At 49.8% G+C, this 23,311-nt stretch overlaps 1 protein-coding gene across 2 annotated transcripts in view; it reads left to right on the top strand.

Moving 5' to 3' along the window:
* The first annotated feature begins 8,267 nt into the window (after nt 1–8,267).
* PKP1 (plakophilin 1) overlaps nt 8,268–23,311 on the top strand; it is a 48,325-nt gene continuing 33,281 nt past the window's right edge. Inside the window, exons 1-2 of one of the 2 annotated variants that reach the window (XM_053607525.1) lie at nt 8,268–8,741; nt 18,748–18,851. In XM_053607525.1, the coding sequence (XP_053463500.1) occupies nt 8,540–8,741; nt 18,748–18,851 (306 nt within the window). In that variant the 5' untranslated portion in view covers nt 8,268–8,539. The remainder of the gene's footprint in view (nt 8,742–18,747; nt 18,852–23,311) is intronic. The other variant, XM_053607524.1, reaches the window with a different exon arrangement.

The raw sequence follows: 23,311 nt of genomic DNA, 5'->3' as shown, positions 1-23,311 counted from the left end.
CAGTCAAGGGCAGGACTGGGCCGATACAAAGTGTCTGGGAATGGTCTTTGGAGAGTGAAAAGGGCTCCCCCAGCTTTCCTGGGCCCAGCTCTGGCCTTCCTACCCCGCACCCTGCTCCCTTGGCAGCTGAGGCAATCAGTGGAGACTGGAGATGGCTTGAAAACTGAAGCATCATGGAACCCACCAATTCCTCAAGGGCTCTTTGTCGGGATATGTCCAGGCCCAGCCACAACCCCAGCAGAGCCTGAAGTCAAGGTATGGTGGGTGTCCTCCTGTGGGGTGATGCACCCTGGCAAGAGGAGAGATGAGGAGACAAAAAGAAGGTGCCAAAAGGAGACATCTGGGACATCATAACAGAACACATGAATGGAATGTGGATTGCCCAGGTAGACATTTATTGAGCCATTGCACTACCGAGAGCACTGTAGCAAGTCTGCTGGTGACACAGAGTCCACAGTGCACAGCAAACAGCATGATGTGCTAAGTGGCACAGAGAGGTACAAATTAACTCCCAGAGTTCAAGGAAGGGGTATTGCTTCCAGCTGGGGACATCTGGAAGGGTTTTGAGAGAGGTGAGAGCATTTGGGTTGTGCTCCAAAGGGCAGGGCTGTGATGGGATTTGAAGGGCCCTGGATGAAGTCGCCACTGTGTCTGGCGGAGAGAGACACAGATGAGCAGTCATGGCCCTAACACCAGCCTGGCTGGAGGAGAGCTATGGACCCTTTGGGAGCAGCCTAAAGCCCAGGGACCTACGGGACACAAATGAGGGAGATGCCGGCCCCCTTGCTTGTTATTGGCCCTAGTAAGAGGGCACCTGGCCAGGGCTTTCCACAGGAGGGCCTGGCCATGGCGATGGGGCAACGCAGACAGGAGGCTCTGCCACTCAGCAGGTTCTTGGCCTGGCCCAAGGCCCTGGAGCATCTTGGCTCCCCGTCAGGGCCAATCTATGGCCTGGCAGGCTGCCCACCAAGCAGCTCAGAGCAGAAACCCTGTCCAGGGTGCCAACTGCCCTGGGTGTGGCTGCCCTGTCTGCAGGCAAGGGTGGGTGACTCATGAAATTATCACCGAGGCTGTGCAGGGCTGGGGTTGGGCTGGGCAGGTGTCTATGAGACAGAGAGAGCACAGAGGCCTGCTCAGCCTTCGCGATGGCCACGCACCCCCCACTCCTGCCAGTTTTACAGCTCTCACGGCCCTTTCCTGGGCCACTACTCCCCTCCCAAATGCTAGCGATGCTTCCAGCACAGGCAGCAAGGCCAGCACCTGCAGGAGCCTCCTCTCAGAGTCCCCTCCTGACTTGGTTTCCCTTTTAAAGCTCAAGTTTCTCACCCAATCCCCATCCCCATCCACCTGCCAAAAGGGGAGGAGGGGATCGTGCCCCCACCTGGGAGAAGCAGGACCCAAACACCAAGGCCTTCGCAAGGCATGTCACTGTGCCTCTCTGCACTCAGTTGCCTCTTCCACCCAACCAAAGGGCTTGACTAGATGGCCTCTGAGATCCCCTCTGCCTCTGAAGTTCTGAAGTCTCCAAGGGCAATAATGATAGCCACAGTTGCAAACAACAATGATGGTGGGGAGGGAAGGAATGGCAGGGGCAGCTGGAGAGGGCCTGTGAGTAGAACTTAGAGGGAGGTATGGCCCACTCCCAGAGCAAGGAGGAATGCCGGGCGGCTCTGAGATTAGGGGATGAGCATGAGCTGGGGATTTGGCCCTGGATGGCATATCTAACATAGAAAGTGTGGAAGAGACAGCAGTTAGGAGGCTAGGAAGTGCTGCTGGAGGAAGGAAGAAATCATCTATCTACAGGGTACCAAGAACTGTGATAGACATTTTACATATGGTACCCATTTATGGTCACAAGAATCTTATGAGATAGGTGTTGCTGATTTGATGTCACAAATGAGGAAACTGAGGTACTGAGAGGTTATGTGGCTTGTTCAAGGTCACACAGCTGGCAGTGGCAAGACTGGGATACCACCCTGCTCTGTTGACTCCAAAGCCCCTGTTCTTTTTCTCCCAGGTACACCTTGGAATCCGTGTGGAATGGCTTTGGGCTCCAGAGAGCACTGAGAGCTGAGCAGGATCCCAAGGCTATGGCTCAGTCCTGGGGCCCTAGTCCTATCAGAAGATTGTAAAACAGCAGTGCTGGCCAAAAGGAGAGGGCAGGTGGAACGGAAGAACCCGAAGTATGCCAATGTTTGGAGGATAGGACTAGAATTTGGGTTGGCAGAGGGGCGGGATATGGGCAAATGTGGTGCTGACAGCAGGCAGTCAGCACGGGCTGGGTCCCTGTGCGTTATTCATCACCTTACCTCCCTCCCTTCTCTCCTACCAGCCCCACCCAGAGAGACCAGCAGGGCAGCTCTGAGAGTTGTGGCGTGTCTGAGAGCCCTAGGTGCACACCCTGGCCTCGCCCTGTAGCTGGCCTAGCCCAGCACACCTCAGACATACTTAGGCCCTCCTTCCTGGGTCTCCTTGCCCAGCCCCTTTCTGCCTCTCTCCTCCCACTGCCAAAATTTCCCCACAGCTCCTTGGAGCAGAGCAGGCTGGTGTGAATGGGCACCTGCCAGCCCTCTGGCCCCAGCCCTTATGCACGGGGGATCTATGATCACATGCTCTGATCACTCTAATTGGGGAGCTGGCCAGTGGGCTGGGGGAGTGGCCTCTGTTGTCCCCACCCTTTCCCATGTCCCTTCTTTCCCCTCCCATGGTGGGAGCCTTTCTGTGCACCCTTCACCTTCCAGGTACCAGTGGCCTGCGGCAGGGACCTAGGGTGGCTCACCCTGACACCAGGGGTCAGACTAGGAGTCTGTTCCATTCTTGGCCCTGGTAACCTGAGGGCAGTGAGGGTCCAGGATTCTGGAAGGAATCACCATACTGACTCCTTCATTCAAGGCATCGTTTATTCAGATCCTTGCAAAGATAACTTCCTAGATTGGTTTTTCCTGAGAGGTCCAGGACCGGGTAGAAGGTGAACGGGAATTCTCACTTTCCGATGTAAATTTCCCTTAGGAAGTGAGAAAGGCAGCTGGTCTCATGGAAGCTGGGGGGTAGGCTGGGGTCTGTGCCTCCAGCAGGAGGTGAGGACAAAGGTCCTAAGAGCAACTGGGCGGGAAGCACTGAGCCCAAATTACTGAAAAGACCTGGGAAGGGTGGGACGTACCCTTTGCTCCAGAGCAACATATGGGTTCAGTTCAACAAAATAACCCTTTTTTTGAGCACCTGATGGGTACCAATAATGAAAACAGTAAGGAAACAGAAATGAATAGCACACTTCCCTTCCCTCAGACTGCTCAAGGTCCTATGGCCACATGAATACGTATGGTGGCCTGAGACTGGACTGTATCATAGGTACAAAGGGCCTCAGGAGGGGGATTGAATTTGGTTGGGGGATTCCTCCATAAGGGTGGATAAGACTGACAAGTGATGGGAAGGCAGGAGGTGGGAGGGTCTTGTCACCTCCTTGTTTCGGGCCTGTCAATGGATTCTCATTACTCTTAGAATACAATTTAAACCCCAGTTGAGAAGATCCAGTGTGATCCTGCATTGTCCAATGCAGTGGCCACTAGCAACACATGGCTTCTGAGCACTTGAAATAGGGGCAGTGTGTCTAAGAACTAAATTTTTACTTCATATAATTTGAAGTGATTTAAATAGCCAGCCCAGACACAGAGCATTTCCATCACCACGGAGAGGTCGGCATAGGCCGCCTGCCACTCTTGTGCTCACCTCCTCTCTCTCCTGGTCTGTGAGTTCTAAGGACATGCCATGTTCATGGCATGTACACTAACTGTTCCCTCTGCCCGGAGCCCTTCCCCCCTCCCGAGATGGGCAGCCACCTCTCATGCTTCAGGTCTCAGCACACTCTGCCCACTGTGGCTCAGCTGTCCCTCTCTGTATTCTCTCTTAGCCTCTCATTTGTTTTCTTCACAGCACTTAGTAGAATTTGCAGTCATCTGGACCGCATATCTCCAAGTTTACTCTTTGACTACCCCATTAGAACGTAAGCCCCGTGAGAGTGGATCTGGCTTTTTCATCATTGCATCCCTAGGGCCTGGGGTGATGACCAGCCCACTTAGACACACCATACATATTCTGGTGCCTGACCGAGAGTGCCCCACATAGAGGGAATAGCGTATATGCGAAGGCACAGGGGCAAGCTTCGGCATGGGATGAGGGCTGCTAAGGAAATGAAATAATAAGGGGAGAAAAGACAGAGGCTCCTTAGAGATGGGGAGGGGGCAGGTGGGCTCATTAGGAATGTTATAAGATTCCTGAGGTAGGCAGTCATTGAAGAGCCTGCTATCTAGCCAAAGGATTTCAGTCAGAAAAAGGTTCGACAGTAGGAGGCTGGCCCCATGGGCACTGTCCAGGTAGTCCAAAGGTGTCTGAAACAGAGATCATTTGCAGAGGGACTGGCCTAAATAAGGTGGTGGGCATCCTGGCAAGCATAGTGGTTCAGAAAGGAAGGTAACCTCTTCTAGCTTCCTGGGGGTGCTCACATCAATTTGGGACTCAGATGGAGGTGGTCCCCTCACCTGAGAGGCTGAAAACCAAGCAAGGAGAAGCTTCAGCCTAGACATTTAGAAGCAGCATGAGTCCTAGAGATCTCCTCTCAGCCTTCACGGGTGATCCTCCCAGCTGATCCAGCCTTCCCCTCCTCCCCTCTTCTAAATAAAGGAAGCTCGGTGCAGACACAAACTTTATCCTCTTTGTCATTGTATCCTCAGTGCCTGGGACAGGCTCTGTCACAGAGATGCTGGATAAATACTTGTGAAATAAATGAATCCATATTCCACTTGTTAATGAACATTCAGGTCACAGGATGTGAAGTATCTGAGAGCCCTGAGTGTTGAGACTGAAATCTGGGTCACACTTAACGCTCTAGGGCAGGCAGCAAAGAGAATTAGAAGCCCATTCATACCTATTCCTTCTAGCATGAAAATTTACTCATTTTGTTTCAGAATCGAGTCAAAATTATCTTCTCTCAGAAAGATTTCCCCAGAACACCCCCACACTCCCAGCTCAAATTAACTCCTACTCATTAGAATATTTTTACCCTCTAAATACAGTCTTCTGACAGTCATTGAAAGCATGTCATTTCAGAGTGCAGGTCATATGACCATGCCTCCCTGACATCAATTCTTCATATTGGGAGTGTTACCCTCTGTTCTGGTTGATTTATGATATAGGTCCCCTCATGGGTTGGGGCGAAGGCAGGCAGAAAAGAGAGAGGGGATGGAAATAGCTTTGGCCTCCTGCCTCAAAACCATACAATTGGACGTCAAACTAATCCTTCTGGCCTTGCACCTCCTTCCCCTGACCCAGATGTGTGACTTGACTGTCCTTCCTCTCCTTCTCTTCACTTGGAAAGACCTGATCCAATGTTCTCCTGCTCTACAAATCCCCACAATTTTGACATCAGAACTGTGGAATTTTAGGGCTAGAGTGGATTTTAGGAGCCATCTAATCTACTTCCTCTCTTTATAGCTTTCATGCCAGGGATGGAAGAAGGAATTTGTCTAACACAAAGAAGCTAGTTAGTGACACACCTGGGACTGGAACTCAGCTGGCCTGACTTTTGTGCCACATGATGGAAATGGATGCTGGTGAAGGACTGATCCTTAGGAGGGGTTCGAAGCCACTGTTTGTCCCAGGGAAGTCAGAGAGAAGGATGAGATTGCTGCTACCCACCTCGTAGGGTTGTAAGGCCTCAAATGACAGGGTCATATGCAAAGCTCAGAACCATGCCTGTTTGTAGACATGGTGCTCAGAGCAAGTAAGCGTTGGCTATTGTTATGAGTGTATCAAAATAGAGAAGTAGCTAGAAAAATCAAACTTTATATCTGGAAGCAATTTTAAAGATAATTAGTTTCAGCTTCCATGGACTTGCCTTTTATAGGAATATGGGCTACTCCAATCACCTCCTCCAGGGCCCTTCTACATTCTAGAAGGTAGAAAAATCATTATTTAAAGACTTAATTAACATTTATTATGACTAGTATATTAGGTTTTAGATAGGCTAGATGCATGATACAATGGAGATGTATCTTTTTATAGTACATTGGGGCCCTTATGTAATCAGCGTGTGCTGTACTCTAATGCCCATTTTATAGGGCTTTTATAAGGGAGGCTGGATAGTGTGGTGAAATAAGTGCTGGACCAGGAGTCACCTGGAAGCCTGGTTAGAACGGAGGCTTTGCCACATTCAGGCTGGGACACTGTGGCAAACTACTTCCTCTCCTCATCAGTGAAATTTGGAGCACTGCTGGATGAAGTCCAAGGCTTTGTCCAGCCCTGACAGTCTATGATGATAGATGGGTGTTTTGTATCTATGCAGGACACACTTTTTGTCACATCTCTGGTACAAACACAACCTTCAGTTATAAAACTGTTTCTGTGGGAAACCAAGCTCTGCCTTCCAATGCAAGCTGCTACCAGGAATGCCTTCTAAGAAAAAATTGGGACTTCCAACCTAGAACCCCTACTTCTCAGGAAGTGAGTGAGTGACCTCCATGTGGTCCCTTGATCTTTCCCTGACATATAATTTCAACAAGCATCGATTTCTAATGGTCCCTTTCTCTGCAGATTAGAAGGACAAACTAAATGCAAAGTGGGTGAGCTGTGAGCAGGGACTACAAATGACAGCAAGCGTGACAGCTGGTGGAGACCCAGAAACTAAGGAGCTGACTGGACTGTACTACCACACAGTTCAGTAATGAGTGTCCAGAATGAGAAACCAGAGTCATCAAGAAGTTTGGCAAATGGGTTCAGTATCATTTGCTTTAGGAGGCATACCTTTGATTTTTTTTTTTTTTTTGAGACAGAATCTCTCTCTGTTGCCCCAGCCTGAAGTACCATGGCATCAGCCTAGCTCACAGCAACCTCAAACTCCTCAGCCTCCTGCCTCAGCCTCCCAGTACCTGGAACCACAGGCTAATTTTTCTATTTTTAGTAGAGATGGGGTGTCACTCTTGCTGGTCTCAAATTCCTGAGCTCAAGCAATCCTCCTGCCTCAGCCTCCAGAGCACTAGGATTACAGGTGTGAGCCACCATATCCAGCCAAAATCTGATGCCTTTTAGATTTTGATCAAAGTACTTTTAAAAAACACTCAGCTCTTATTAACTGCAGATTCACTGGTGTGGGCTATGTCCATGAGGATACAACATGAGGGCAGCATCACTGCACACGCCTCAGGGGCAAGCGGACTGGAGGATGCACACTGCAGTCCTAACAAGTTCACAGCCAAGTCATTTTAGGAGTAAGGCAGCTTTCCAGTTTTTCAGTAAGAATTGGGTAGGAGTTAAGTTAGACTTACCTTACCTTAAATCAGCTATTATTTGTTTATTCATTCATTTAAAAATATTTTTTATCGGGCGGCACCTGTGGCTCAGTGAGTAGGGTACCAGCTGTATATACCGAGGGTGGCGGGTTCAAATACGGCCCTGGCCAAACTGCAACAAAAAATAGCTGGGCATTGTGGTAGGTGCCTGTAGTCCCAGCTACTCAGGAGGCTGAGACAAGAGAATCACCTAAGCCCAAGAGCTGGAGGTTGCTGTTAGCTGTGATGCTACAGCACTCTACCTAGGGCGACAAAGTGAGACTCTGTCTCTAAAAAAAAATATATATATATATATATTTTAATTGAGTGCCTAATATATGCCAGGCAATGTTTTAGGAGGATGTATGTACAGAATTTCAGAAAGGACTGTTGACGTGGTGTTTTACCAAGGCATACCACAAATGACAGACATGCTACTTTTTGGTTTTCTATCTGAAGTTCTGTCTTTGGTGTGGCCTTTCTGCCCCTACCTCACTCTCTTCAGACTGGAAGCTGACTTAAAGTAGGATTTTCCATAATATCCAGCATTCCTTTTGGGCAGGAGCTGTGCTTCAGCCACTAGCTTGGGAGCCCCCACTGGCAGGGCTGGCCTCTTCTCTGCCGTGACCACTGTACAGAAGGAGAGTGACACCTAGCTCTCCTGGGCAGCCTCGCGGAGAAAGGCTTCTTTTTTTCCTAGAGAGAGGTCTTCCTCGGTTCCTAGGCTGAGCACATACTTTCTCTATGAGCCAACAGGAACCAGGACAGAGGGGCGTCTCCCTGGGCCCCCAGGGCCAGCAACCTGTCTGGCTCACGGGGAGCGCAGAGGAAGAGAAAAGAAGAGCGAGCAGGAAGATGCAGGGCGGCCCACCCCGGCCCTCGCAGCCCTGCCCCCCAGGAGCGCTGGCTCCAGCGGCGGCGTGCCCTGCAGCTCCTTGTCTGAGCGCCGCTGCGCGCAGCCCGGTGGAGTGGGTGGTGCAGGACAGGGGTGGTATATCCTGTCTGACGGAGGGCGGGCCTCGCTAGTGCAGGGACAAGCCTGGGTGGAGGCGCCAAGAGCAGCTGCCGCGAGCCCTCACGCGGACCACGCACTCTATGGCCATAGGGAACCGCTGAGCGCGAGAAGAGCACGCTCCCTCCCGCCCGCCCGGCCGCAGCACCGCACCTCGCCTCGCCTCTCTGCTCTCCCAGGCTCCGGCCCGCGCGCGTCTCCCGCCACCATGAACCACACTCCGCTCAAGACCGCCTTGGCGTACGAATGCTTCCAGGACCAGGACAACTCCACGCTGGCTTTGCCGTCGGACCAAAAGATGAAGACGGGCACCTCGGGCAGGCAGCGGGTACAGGAACAAGTGATGATGACCGTCAAGCGGCAGAAGTCCAAGTCTTCCCAGTCGTCCACCCTGAGCCACTCCAACCGAGGTAAAGGCCCGGCGCTCGCGTGGTCTGTGCGCCCCTTCCCAGCGCGCCTCCAGCCGGCGACAGGGACGGAGGGGCGCGCGGATCCCGGGGCTGCAGAGAAGGGACCGGCTGCCAGCCCCAGCCAGCTTCTGCTCTGAGTTCCCCGCCGGTTCCCACAGGGTGGAGCCGTGCCAGAGACCTGCTCGCCCGCTCCTTGAGCTTGACGACGGGCAAGGGTGGTTGGTTCACTGGGGGACACGGCCAGGAGCATCTGTCCAGAGCGACAGGAGGCTGAGGATCTCTCGCCGGCGGTTCTTCTGCGGAAGCCCTGGGTCTGGACTGCTTTCCCTTTCCGATCCTGTTCTAGGGATCACCCTGCAGGCTGTCCTGGAAGCCAGGCCTCTGCACTCACCAGGAGTTGTATGCCACCCTCCTTCCTTCCTGGGCTTCCTATTTCCGGAGCCTTCAGCCCACAGCCAAGGCCTAGCACCCAGGCCTGGTGGGGACTGTGTGCCTGGGGGTGGGGATGGGGCTGAGTGAGGATGTCACTGAGAGGGGATTGCTGGCTGGGGAGAAGCATTGCAGGACAGAATTCGAGGTGGCGCAGGGAGCGGGAACAAGTTCCCTGAATTGCAAGGCGCTTAGCAGGAGCCTCATGGGAAGAGGTGAACCTGTTTGAAAGTCACTGCAGGGCCAGGGGCACCTTGAGTCAGGGAGAGGGTCAGGGATGTACTCTTTCCCAAATGTGGAAGCCTTCTTTCAAACCAGATCCTCCCTACCCCATCCGGCTTAAATAGAAACATGCACCTGAAGCAGACAGAAAGACCTCAGCTGAGCCCCTCACTGGTACTTTTCCAATCTGAGTGGGAGCCTGATATCCCCTCCCCCATGCTCTGTGACTCGGACAAAGGGATAGGACCCTGCAGACTCATGGAGGAAAGTGCAGTAAGTGACAGGGACATTTGTGGAGACTTTTTAGACCAAATACTTCGATACAAAGGATTCCCAGTAAGAAGGGCACACAAGTGAATAAACCTATTTGTGCTGCCCACTGTAAACCAGTACAGGTCAACCAAGATTTATTTATTAAGCCACCTTCTTAGGACAGAATGAGGGGCAGGGGATAGTAAGGAGGAAGGCGACAAAGGAGACAGACTTATATCCATTCTCCCACCACGCACGCACACTCACGCACACACCAGCTCACACTTTCTACCTCTGCTGCTGCACATTCTTTAGTAGTCCCAGATAGAGCTAAGGAAGAGAAAACAGCTGGTAGAGGACCTCCCGTGCCCTAGACCTAAAAGCCTTTGCTGCTCTGGGTGCCCTTTGCCCTTGTCAGGGCTCCTGCCCTACCAGATTTCCACTCAAGGTCAGGCGCCTCCAGAGGCCGGCCTCCTTCCCTTTTCTTTAGTGCCTTCTGTAGCTGCCTATTAGCCTCTTTTTGAAGTAGGTTCTCATTCTGGCTGTAGCCCAGGGCACAGCTCAAGTCACCTATTCTCTGCACTAGGCTTGCCATCCTATTCCTACTCCCATTCCCACTCCGTCCTACACAGAGCTGCTGGCTGGTAGTTCCAGAAAAGTCTCAAACTGCCTCTGATGGCCTTTCCTCTTCCCACCTGTTGGGATATTGGCTGAGTGTCTGTCCTCACAAAGTTTCTGGCCTTGATCTTTGTGGATAACATCCATCTGATGGGGTCTCCTTCATTCCCTCTCTGTTTCTCCATCCTAAAATCCCCCAGACAGGGGAGGGTTGACCTTAATGGCTAACACATATCTCTGGCTCTGTAGGTGTGTCCCTTCTACCCTCAGCCTGTGGGGAAGTTCTGAAAGGGGGACATTTTCCCTAGAGGCATCCTATCTGGAAGAGGCAGTCCAGCCACTTGGAGCTGGTGTTTCTGGTTTATCTGGCTTTGTTGTCATCAGATTTCTGTCTTCTCCATCAGAAACGCCCAAGCATTCCCTCTGTGCTCTCCGGTCATCTCCACTCACTCTGCTCCCTCTTTCTCATGTTGGTTTACGTGACATGAGTCTGCTTTGGTTCCCGGAGGAATGAGGGACCATGGCCCCAGGACTTTTTTCTTGCCCCCGACAGACTCAAATTCTCCTTAAGTCTCTGTCAAGCACATAGAGCTAGGTCTTCTGGGTCTTTTACCTTCCTAGGGACTGTGAATTCCATCAAGCATTCCCAGTTAATAAACATTGCTCTAAAAAGACCAGCCATACCCCAGATTGCCTAGCAGAATGCCCACTGCTCATATACCCTGGGATAGTCAGCACCAGCTGCCAGCTTTCCTCACAGTCCCCTACACTAGGGTTCTTTCCTGTCTTATCAGTGAAGGGGGAACTGAGGGACTGAGGGCTGGAAGAAGGAGCCTTACGGAAGGTCCTGACACCAGGTGCCTGTCTCCACCCATTCCCTCCTTGAAACAGCAGATCAGACAGACATACACCTTGCTCTGGTCATGAAATCCCTGAAGAAGAAGGGGGTCTCTGGAGACTCTATAGAAGGAGGTTGCTCTGAACCACCCATCTGTCTTGAATAGGCCCTGAAGTGTTGCCCCCACCATCCCATGTTTTCAGGATGTCCCTGTGTGCTTCAGGATGGATACTGGTGTCCTTATCTTCCCATACTGTGTGGGACACAAGAGGAAACCGAGGGGGGTGTGACCACTCAGTAAAGCTCTTTGCTAGGGAAACTTGACCTTCTGAGCGTGGGAAAGGCCCCCCAGGAGTTGATGATGAGCTGCTCTGTGTAGGGTTAGGGGGCTGGTGCACTGGTATCCAGCCTGAAAGCAAACACTTCCATCTTCCAGATCTTTGTAACTTCACTTGGAATCTCTTCCTAAGTGAAGCCATGGAAGGACCATGCTCCAGTACCTAACCTAACTCTCTTTTGCTCCAACCCCAAGCATTCCCTCGCACCATCACTGTGAACACAGCATACACGAAGGGCAGTGAAAGGAGCTACCTTTTGATATCACTTCTCCTTCCAGGGCAATCTAAACACTGCCAGCACTGTGCCTGGTTTGTGCCTCCCTGGCTGCTTAGATGTCTGTGATTTTTTATTTCAGCCTTAGTCCTGAAGTTCTCCTTCTCCCTTCAATCTAAAATTGTCAAGCCTCTATCTCTTTCTGGTCAGAGATAAGTTGACATTGGGCCAGGAGAGGTATCTGGCTCCCCTTCCAAGGCTCCTCTGGGGGCAGGCTTGTGCCAGCTCCACAGTGGGCATGATAAGGAGCCCGCCTTTAGTTGCTTTTTCTATTTGAGTTTGGCATGAACTTGTGCCCGAGTGAATATTCTGCTTATTCGACACTCTTGAAGGTTGTCCTTTCCTGACCGCAGACACCACTTCTGGGGTTGTCTTCTTGGGACCAAAGCTGAGAAGGGAGATGGTAAAGGGCGTTTATGCTTTAACTTGTTCCAGCAGCATACTAATCCAACTTCAAATGAACCAATTCTTGTTTCTTTATAATGTATCTTGGCTAGAAGTTGTAGCTTTAGCCAGAATTTCTGTTGGCCTGTTATAACACATGCAAAAATGCTGAGTATTCCAGGGTGTTTCATAGCAAATGCTGTTTCTCTATAGCCTGGCCTTTTGCTGAGCTCATTGGCAGAGATTTTTTTAAAAGGTAGAAATTCTTCTCTTCCAGTACCAAATTATAAGTATCAATATGCCCATTGTTCTAGGTTTAAAGATCTGGAAAGTGCTTCTGTAATGGGGCATGACCCCTAGAAGGTGTGTGATATTTGAACAAAATGGAGGGATGTTAAATAGTGCCCTGTGAAGTTCTTTATAGGCATACACAACACACATGTGCACACTTGTACACACATCCTCCCACATGGGAACATACAGGCCCATGCATGTATGCACATGTACACACCCCACACCTCAACACATGTGTATGCACATGTACACATGCCCCCCACGTATGAACACACACCCACACATGTATACACACACACATGCACACACACCCCACCTGGCGGCTTGTGCCTGGCAAGAGCCCAGCTTGTGTCTACCACTGCTGCTTATTGTATGATCTTGGGCAAGTTACTACCTTTTTCAGATCTCTGCAACTGTCAGAGATTGGATGAGATCATCTCTGAAGTGCTTTGTGGTGATAACACTTTTCGGAAACAGATTTTGTTCCTCCTTACCTCTGCAAACCACTCACCCAGGTGGCCTGCGGCTGGACTGCAAAAAGGCTCCTCCCCTGGAGGTGTACCACCTGTTAGGTCTCTCTTACACATCCTGATATGCCAAAATAAAATCCTTCTTATCCACAGTTCTCAAAAGTGGCTACACATTGGAATCACTTGAGAAGTGTAAAAAATTCATATGCCTGGGTTCCACCCCCAGAGTCTGATCTAGTTAGTATGGAGGCCAGCCCAGGTACTGGGACTTAAAAAACTCCCAGACTACCTTGAAGTGTAGCAAAGTTTGAGGACCACCATTCTGGTCCCTCCCCCCCCCCCCCCGCCCCTTCATTTAGATGTAGACATAGCAGAAGGTCATACACTCACACAGGGACATGCACACCTCTCTCTCACGCACACACATACACACACACAGGCGCCTACTGTCACAGTTCCTGGTGAGAGTTTTTCACTCTGGATCCCAGCCAGGTGGCTGCACCCCGATCCAACCCATGCCCATCCTAACCCACCACCCTGCCCCTGCACCCGTCCTATCCCCACAGATGCTCCCATGTTCCGTTCGGTCCTCAGGTTTGGTGGTGGCCACAAACTGATCATCAGAAAGAGCAGCAGGATCCAAGCAGAGCTGGGCTGAACATGTCCCAGCAGAGCCAGAGGGAGTCATGTGGGCTGGTGAGCTAGAAGGGCGAACACAGGCCATAGCAGCCCAATTTGTTTTGGCATTTCTGTTCTGTACGGATGCCCAGGAAGAGGTCAAGAACCGCAGTAAAGTGCCTGGTGAGGCTGTGCTGAACTTCTTGCCCTCCACAGGGTCCTGGAAGCCCCAGAGTAGGGGAGGTGGGTCTCCAGTGCTCCCAGCAGTCTGGTGGAAGGCATGGGAGGACAGCCGGCTGTTGTCTTCCCTCAAGACACCTGAACCATCCAGCAAACAGAGCCCACACACTCCTGCCCCCTCTTAAACATCTCTAAGGATACCATCTGAGAAGTACCTTCCTGGAAGTTCTTGTTATCTCATTTAAATTCCTCTTGCTAGCACCTCCCTGGGCACTGCAGTTGGAAGAAGTTTCGGGAAGTGAAGTAGAGTCATTTTTGAGGATAAAAGATAATGGGCTTCCTTTCTTTAGTTTTTCATGCTGATGGACAGGTGGGCTCTTTCCAAGTATAGAAGAACCTAGAAGCAACATCAGCCTTATTCAGACAGGTTTAGCAAGCAATAAACCTCTGGAGAAGCTTGCCCTATGACAGTCCCCCTAACCAGCAAGGGAGAGGGATTTGTGAGGAGAGAGAGTGGAGAAGGGGGATTTCAGATGATCTCTGTCCTGAGGGTAGCTTATTGGTCAGGTAGGTTGATGTCCTAAGAGCCTTCTTTATGTAGAATCTGGTTCTGGGATAGGGGTGTACAGTGTGGATCTAGTGAAAGTGAAGAGTTCTTGCTTCAGGGAGCCCCCTGCTTGGTTGGGGAGATCTAGGCTCTACTTTCTGGGAGAAGGATAATAGATGCACACACAACACACACACAGTGGACAGAAGCCACACACCCAGAAATACATGAGCCGGCACAGAGTATGCTTAGCACTTGGACAGAATGCTGACGTGGCCACGCGGGAGGGTTTGGAGTTCCCAGAGCTGGGTGGGACGATCTTTAAGAGAAGCTGATTTTTGAGCAAGGTTCTGAGTGCAGAGGGAGGGTTTGAGAAGAAGAGAAAGAATGTTTCGGGCGCAGTAGGTGTGCCCTATTTGAAAGCTTGGAGGTGGAAAAGGATGAGTCATCCTGCAAAGGTTTGCCTGCCACCACTGCAGAGCATTCCATGTCGCCTAAAGAAGGAGCTGCCCCCATTTCAAAGGTTTTGTAGGTGAGGATGCTTGGGTTGTGCTGATGACACAAGAGAGAATCAGCCAGTCGCGGTCGAAGGCACCAAAGGGAAGCAGCATGTCAGGACGCTGATCACGTGAGTGGGAGTTTCTGAGACTGTTTCATACCCTGAAACACTGGTGTAAAAGGAGACAAGCTATGTGGACAGAGCAGCTCCTACTGCTTGTATGCTAGGGAAAGTAATGTATGCTCTGAGATGTTTGCCCTCTGACCTTGGGGTTCTGTGAGAGGTCAGACGGTTCCTGAGAATGTGTACAGGTTGGATCAGCTGTCAGTGTCACTGAGGAGCCAGCATCTCTTTGCTCACGACACATGCTCCCATCTGGAGAGAACAGTGGGAAGGCAGATACTTGGCTGGAGGATAGGGATGATTCTGTGGGGTAAGCTGGGTATTAGAATCCCCTCTCCTTATGCCCCTGGGACCCGAATCCTCTTCCAGGAGGTGGCCTTGGACATTGTGGAGCTGTGTGTTTGCCCCATCACCTATCAGGGACCTCTTTGGGTAGGAGGAAGGCTTGGATGAGTAGCGTTCAAGGACCCGGACCCCATTCAGGGGACACTCATCCTCCAGGCCCCAGAGCACCTTCACCACAGGGCTGGGAGAGGAGAGGAGGTGGTAGACAAAAAGGGCCAGTTCAGGCCAGTTAGGACCAGCCCAGCTGGAGCAGTGCCTTGTGCCCAAGGGCCCAAGGAAAGAAGATATGTGGTTGGTGCTTCGGAGAGTGCCCAAAGTGCATGGTGGTGGAGAAAGGCACAGCATGGGAGAGAGATTGGACCAGGTGTCATTCATCAGGAAAGCCTTCCTAGAAGGGAGTTCTAGAAATATCCAGGACCAGATAAAGTGAGCTGTCACCATTGCACTCATTAGAAACCCCATGCTCTCACCGTTGAATTGACTTTTAGAGAACATTGCTTACTGGCCAGATGCCCCAAGGTCAAGGGGGGTGGGGGGGGCAGATTGATTCTGTTGTGGAAGCAGCACTATTCCAGGCACAACTCGCCTGCTGCACTACTACTTGGTGCAGGGTGCAAGGTGTAACTTCAGCTGTGTGACAGCTCTGGGCCCTGTCCCCCCTTGCTACCTCCATCCTGCCCTAAGTACTGCTACCTCCTTCCTGTCAGAGCAGCTGTGCAGGCTGTCATGATGGCAGCCTCACTCTCACAGAAGCCAGGCAGACCCCCAACTGCCGACGTGTCTTAGGGAATGACTTCAGGAGCTGCCTGGAAGGGCCTGGAGGCCTTGGCCCAACCAGAATTGTGAATGACAATTCCCACCTGTCTTTACCAGAGTCACTGCTGGGACACAGGGGACCGGCTTTCAGAATTCCACCCTCTACTTCAGGCATCCTCAAACTTTTTAAACAGGGGGCCAATTCACTGTTGGAGGGCCAGACTATAGTTTAAAAAAAACTATGAACAAATTCCTATGCACACTGCACATACCTTATTTTGAAGTAAAAAACAAAACGGGAACAAATACAATTCATAGTATTGAGGCCACAGTTTGAGGCCCTGCTCTACTTCCATGGGTCCATGGATCCACCCTGGCTTCCATGGCAGAGAAGCCTCCACCTTCACAGGCAGGAGAGGGTGTGAGAGGGAGGTAGGCAGGTGCAGAGTGTAGAGGGAGCAGAGGGAGACCCAGAGGGAGAGCACCTTCATGCTGACGGTTCCCTCCTGGAAGTCAAGGAAGCCCCTGTGGGAGCCCCCCCACCCCCAAGCTTCTCCTAACTGGAGTCTTCTCTGGGGCTCCATAGAAATCTGTCTGCCACCCAGAGGCAGCTGGCTGACCCATACCTGCTCTTTGGTGAGAAATACCTGCTTGTCAGGCACGGGCCAAATGAACACTGGCCTGCCAAGCCTTAGAAGGGTTGATAGAAGTGGGCTGGACAAAAGGAAGATGGGAGAGACATGGTCATTGGCTGCTGAAGGTCCCAACCATGCATGAGCCTGGTGAGCGCCAGCTCTGAGTGACTGAGCCCCCAAGACTGCCTCTGGCCTCACTTGCATAAAAGGAGTCTTTCCCAAGGAGCTGCTGCTGGTGGGAAGGGGAGGGATGAGCTGCCTATACTCAACAGGGAGCTTGGAGGAAGTCAGAGCCTCAATGGGCCATGCTAAAGGTAAGCATATGAGATGTCACTCATGGGGGAGGCCCTTCCAGAGTTGGGCCTGGCCCTGAGGCAGGCAGCAAAGGTTCAGCCTTTGATGTCTGTCCTTCCTCCTCATAAGTTGAACGCTACCTCCGGGAGAAAAGGAGTCAGGCTTCTCTGAATGCCATCAGGAATGTGTCACTATAATCACACCACTACCGAACATTAGACTTGTATAGGATCTTTTAGGGGATATAGAGGCCAACCTCTTCCTTTGACTGAACAGGAAGCTGAGGCTTGTCCAAGTGCCAGAGCCAGGCCCAATGTCAACATCTCTAGGCTCCGAGGACAAGTTGTGCTGCCACAACCTGACAGCCCTTATATCCATGGGGGTCCTCCATGCTGGGGTAGGGACAAGGAATTGGGCAATGTCCTCTGCTGTGGAGTGTGAGTAGTCATCTGGCACTGGACAGAGGAGCTGGCACCAGGTAGGGATACTTGCCTCCCTCCGCTGTTCCCTCTCCTCCCAGCTCAGTGATTCTGGCCCCCAAGGGAAAGATTGGGGAGTCTGAGTGGGTAAGGCTGGGGAGTCTGAGTGGGTGTGGCTGGTGGGGAGGAACTAATTTCCCAGGTGAGATTGTGGTCAAATTCTCTTCCCCCTGGACAGGGTTTCTAATAGGGGAATATGTCCATTGCTTTAGAGAAAAGGCGTACGTATCCCTCTTGGGAAGCTCTCACTGGATCCCACTTGCTTTCATTCCCAGAGGCCATGATTTAAAAAGAGTCTAGGGCAGGCCTTGATCTAGGCATCTAGGCCACAGAGCCATGGCTTGGCCCTTGTAGAGTTCCCAGGGTACCAAGGGAATGGGACACCAAGCAGAATGAGACTTAGGCTACAGAGAACAGGACAGCATGTGTTTAAAGGTGTGAGAGATTGCCTTGATCAAGGCTGATCAGAAAGGGCTTCCTGGAGGATGTGGGGTCTTGAGCTTGGCCTTGTGAGATACGTGAGATTTGATGGCTATGGTGGAGGAGAGAAGGCAGATTCGGCAAGGAGTGAGCAAAATCATGAGCATGTCACCATTGGCCATGTTTCAGAGAAAGTAGTACAGGGCATAAACCAGCTTGCTCAGAGTCAAAGCTGTCCCTTAGGCCCCCCCACCCCCTGCCATCTGGTGAAAGGGAAAAGAGAGAGGTGATCCCACCAGGAGGCCCAAATCCAATTCTGCTTTCTGTGATTCAAAGCCATTTTGCCACTAATAACCCTAATGACACTCTGTTTTCCCATGTAGCCTGTCATTTGTGGGTCTCTAAGCACTCCAAAACATTAATTAATCTTCACTGGGCCTTTGAGGTTGATCACCAACTAGAGCACATCGTAGGTGAAGGAAGGGGCAGATGTTTACCTGGTCATTGGAAGGGGCCTGGCTGAGTATTAAATCCAGAATCCTGCCCCGAATCAGACCAATCAGCCATCACTGCTGGACCAGGAATGTCAGGATCCTGCCTGCCCTCTCCGAGTGGGAAGCTTGTTCTTATGGAACATGGCATGCTGATTCCCTGGGGTGGAATGGCAGTGCTCCAAGGCCCTCCAGACCAATTCCTGACCTGTAGGTGTCCATTGACTCCAAGCAGCAGGGAAGCCATTATGCTTCTGGGAAGGAGGTAGCCAAGACTCTTATAGCTGTCCCTGCTGTAGGCTGTGGTGGTCCTTCCCTCGGCCCTGGCAGTGGAGATAGATGGAGGTGACCAGCAGATGACATTCTCTGTCTCCCTCCTCCAGGAGCTATTTTCTTCTCCATGGACATTGTAGACCTGGATGATCAAGAGATGCCCTGGGGAAGAGGCCTGGTGAAGATCATAGCTATCCCTGTCCTGACTTCCTTCCTTTGCCTTCCAGGTTCTATGTATGATGGCTTGACTGACAATTACAACTATGGGACCACCAGCAGGAGTGGCTACTATTCCAAGTTCCAGACAGGCACTGGCTCTTGGGGATATCCGGTAAGGGAGTGCTTTGACTCTAAAAGACCTACGGCCTTTATGGGGATGGTTTGGGTTTGAAGATGCAAAATCTGTGTTGGTTGCTAAAGAACAATCCAGGCTTTGGCCCATGAGTTGTGGCTAGATCTGTGTGCTTGGCCATTATTTCACAGTGGCTCCTGGGTGAGGGCTGATGTGATATTTTTTAATGTCTCAACTGAGAACATTTTAGAGAAAGCATCAAAGAGTGCCCAAATCAAGTCCATTTCCCAACATGTCGGATTTCATCATGGATTTGGGAAAAGTTTATATTCTTGAGGTTTTGTGGACCAGTTTAGATGTTTCTAGGAAAATTCTGAAGGGGCATCTCTCTTCAGTCTGTGCTGGTGGCCAAAGAGGTGACTCCAGAAGGTCCTGGAGACCAGCAGAGCATGTCCACAGTGGTGACTCCTGCATATGAGGCTGCATGCTGGAGTAGGGTGTTACTTGAGCTTATCAGTCAGACAAACTTGGGTTTCAATTCTATCTCTGCCACTTACTCAGCATGTGACTTTGGGCAAACTACTTCAAACTCTGGGCCTCAGTTTCTATATGTGCAAAGTGGGTATAACAAAGTGTGCTTCATGGAGATGTTTTTAGGATTAAGTAAACTAATGTACAAGAAAAATATGATGAACATAATTCTTGAGACTATTTTGATTAACATGGGTATGATCTATTAATCTAGAACCTTTAATCCTGGCTTTCTTTTTTTTTATTGTTTGGGATTCATTGAGGGTACAAAGAACTAGGTTACACTGATTGCATTTGTTAGGTAAATTCCCTCTCATAATTGTGTCCCACTCCCAAGAGGTGTGCCATACACTGTGACCCCCATTCCCCTCCCTCCTCTCTTCTCCCCCCTCCTTCATTCCCCTACCCCCCCACACCTTGAATTAGATCATCTACTGCCTTCATATTAGAATTGAGTACATTGGATTCTTGCTTCTCCATTCTTGTGATGCTTTACTAAGAAGAATGTGTTCCACCTCAATCTAGGTTAATACAAAACATGTAAAATCTCCATCTTTTTTAATGGCTGAATAGTATTCCATGGTATACATATATCACAGCCTGTTAAACCATTCCTGGGTTGGTGGGCATTTAGGTTGTTTCCACATTTGGTGATTATAAATTGAGCTGTGATAAATAGTCTAGTGCAAATGTCCTTATAATAATTATTTTTTCTTCTGGGTAGATGCTTAGTAATGGGATTGCAGGATCAAATGGGTGATCCTGGCTTTCTAAGTGATCTCAAACTACTCTACTCATCCATCCATTTGCTGAGCAAATATTCGTTGAGCCCTAACTTTGTGTCAAGCACTGCGGTAGATGCTCTGTATATAGCTATACCAGCTGGTGCAGGAGTTTTCTTCTACTGTACAATCAGGGGTATTGGGCTAGATGGCACCCAGGGCTTTTCCCAGTCCCCAAATTCTATGACTTTCACTAATTTTTGCTGATTCAACATCGGCCTGTATTGTTCCTGGGAATCCTTTTGTGAAGCCCTCGAGACACGTCAAACTGGGATAAAGGCTGCTTTTCCCTGAGAAGCTGGGCCTCTGTCTTCAGGGGCTGCAGGATTTCAGCAGCATTTGCTTCGGGCCACATTGCTCACACATGTCTCTACTGATTTTCAAAGGTCCTGGGTCCTGGACAAGGGAGAAGGTGGGTGGTTTAGGAATCAGGTGCTCTTTTGTCACTGACTTGATGCCTTCCTTCCTTCCCAAATTCTTGTTAGGGTTAATTTTGGAGGTTATGTCTTTCTTGCATGTTACAGATTGTGGACTAAAGAGAAGAATCAGCTAGATTTGCCACAAATTTACTTCCCTCATTTTTTTCCTGACTCTTAATGCTAAGTGACACTCTCAGTGCAACATACAGCTAAGCCCAATAAGCTGGCAGATGAGGCACAGATGTGAATAAAGGGCTTTGACGTAAAGGGTGACAACCAGACAGACTGAGAAAATGGCTTAGGAATACAGTGTAAAGCGATTAGGTGAAACCCAAGGAGGGCAGGCCACTGGACCAGCTGTCAGAATGAATCATTATGCTGACAATACAGGTGTTTACATGTCTTCACATACATGATGTTAACCAGATCAGAGCTTAGAAGGTTCTAGTCCTGGTTCTGCCACTCTCTGGCTCTGTGACTTTAGATGAATCTTTTAACCTCTCTGGGCCTCACTTTTCTCATTTGTAAATGGAAATGATGATACCTGTGTGTCTACTTCACTCTTAAGTTGGTATCATGTTACATTAACTATGAGGCGTTATTGGATGGGTAGCATAACCATTGAAATCTGCAACCAAGAGCTATAAAGGGAGGTGTTCCCCCCCCAAAAAAATCCTCATATGGCCCATGTTGAGCATTTTGCTTCTGATTCATTGGCTAATCCTCAGCTATCTCAGTAGGTTTTAGTTTTCCCAAACTGTCCCCACCCTCCCTGTGCCCACTTTCTGACAACCAGTGAAAATCCCTTTCCTTCTCTGCGCCCTAAGGCCCAACTCTCCTCAGTCCTTCTTCACTGGTGGGACTGCAGACATGACTCACGCCGGGGTAGCTGCTGAGGCACGTCCCGGCTCCTCTTAGTTCAGGAGAGGCTATGGGAACAGGGAAGAGCTGAGAACACATAAGGATTTGTCAGAGGGAGGGGGCCGCGTAGAGAGGAAGTGGAATAATTGATTTGGGAGCCAGACATATAATCAGCCAAGGACTGGGCAAAACCAAACGGGAACCAAACGGGATCCAGACTGAGGGAAAAAGAGAGCGGGAGAAAAGGTAATAGAGATCTGTGGCGTGAGATAATCCCATGCCTATGAGATTTTCCCATGGATGGCACAACTGGCACAGGACCATTTTATTTCCTCCCCTCTGGTAAAACCAATATGGCAGCAGAAGGTGGGGAGGGTGGGGAGGAGGGTGTGGTCTGTGTGTGAGCAGTGTCAGCATGTTTGCAGGAGCTCCTGAGAGCTCATGATTGTTTCCTACAGATGCTTTGCATTCACTCAGTCAGCCAACTTGTATTGAGCAACTGCTGGGCACAGCAGAGAGCAAGGCGTACTGCCGGCACGCAGTTGAAAAGAATCTGACTCTGCCCTCAATGAACTTGAAGTCAGGTGGGGAGAAGCAAGGAGGCAAAAGGACAGAATAAAGGCATTGCCTTCTGTACTGGAGTGTTACAGCAACCCTGCCATGGCTCTAAATGTTTCCAGAACCTCTACAAATGTTAAAACTGTTTTCAGCCTCATTTTAGGAGCCAGATTAAACAACCAGTGTCATTTTTCATTATCATGACCTGTGTTTACCCACTTTGAGCATCTCACGCCTCAGATTTGGCTCCAATTCTCAATATCTAACCATCCTCAAATAACAGAGCTTTGTCACTATTATGTTCATATTTTCTTTAAATAGTAAAGAATCTGCCGGCAATTCCAAAAGGAAAGTTCTAAAAATGTTTAAAAATCTGTGGTTTGACCTCGTAGTTCTACCTTATATTCTACATTAGATATGGCCTTATAATTTTTTTAAATAATATTATTTATAATCTACAATCACTTATAAATTAAGAAGGCTTAGCATAGAAAATCTTGTAATAAAATAAAACTTAAAGTTAGTGTGACATACGGAAAGGGGCTTACAGTAGAATGACCAAAGGAAGTCGCTGGCCCAGTTGACTCTGCTGTCTACTGGCCACCTCACCTCTTCCTTCAAAAATAAGGATTTGCAGGTGGACAGTGTTGGAATCCAGAGTCCCACAGTCTTTGTCAGGGAAGGGAAGGAGCCAGGAGGTAAAGGATGGGACACTTTTTATCCCCACTGCCTGATCTCTGAGGGGGACAGGCTCAGCTCTGCTATTCTAGTTCTTGAAACCAGAATTGTAGAATGTTAGAGGTCCAGCAGAGTTTATATTTTATAGGTGAGGAACCTCAGGACCAGGAAGGACAAATTATTCATCCCAAGCCACAGGGCTGGTCAATGCTATAGCAGACTAGATCCTTGACCTCCTGACTCCTAATCTAGTAGGGTTTTGTTTTCATTACCACAGACAATTGCATTTTTTTTTTTTTTTTTGGTGATGGCTATTTTGTGTATTTCCACAGTCTCAGTATTTTAACACTACAATTATTTCAAGGGACTTGCAAGAGACCCAGGAATTTGAATCCGTTCATTTCTTCCCTTCCCCTGCCCTCCCACCATCCTACTCTCTCCTTGGGGAGTCAGCCAAGCTCAAAAGAGGCAGAGAAGTGGCTGTATTTTTCCTTCCTAGACTCAAGCTGGGATCACTCAGCTATAAGCATTAATAGGGGTCAGGTAGGGTTACCAGGTAGAACATAATAAAATATAATATTTGGAATATACTTTAAAACTATTAACTGCTTATATGAAGTTCAACTATAAACACATTCTGTATACTTATTTGATAAACCCCTGGGTCAAG

Source organism: Nycticebus coucang, chromosome 10 (assembly GCF_027406575.1).
Source record: "Nycticebus coucang isolate mNycCou1 chromosome 10, mNycCou1.pri, whole genome shotgun sequence".
NCBI lineage: Eukaryota > Metazoa > Chordata > Mammalia > Primates > Lorisidae > Nycticebus > Nycticebus coucang.
Note: the sequence above shows the minus strand (reverse complement) of the source record. Positions and strands in the feature narration are given on the sequence as shown.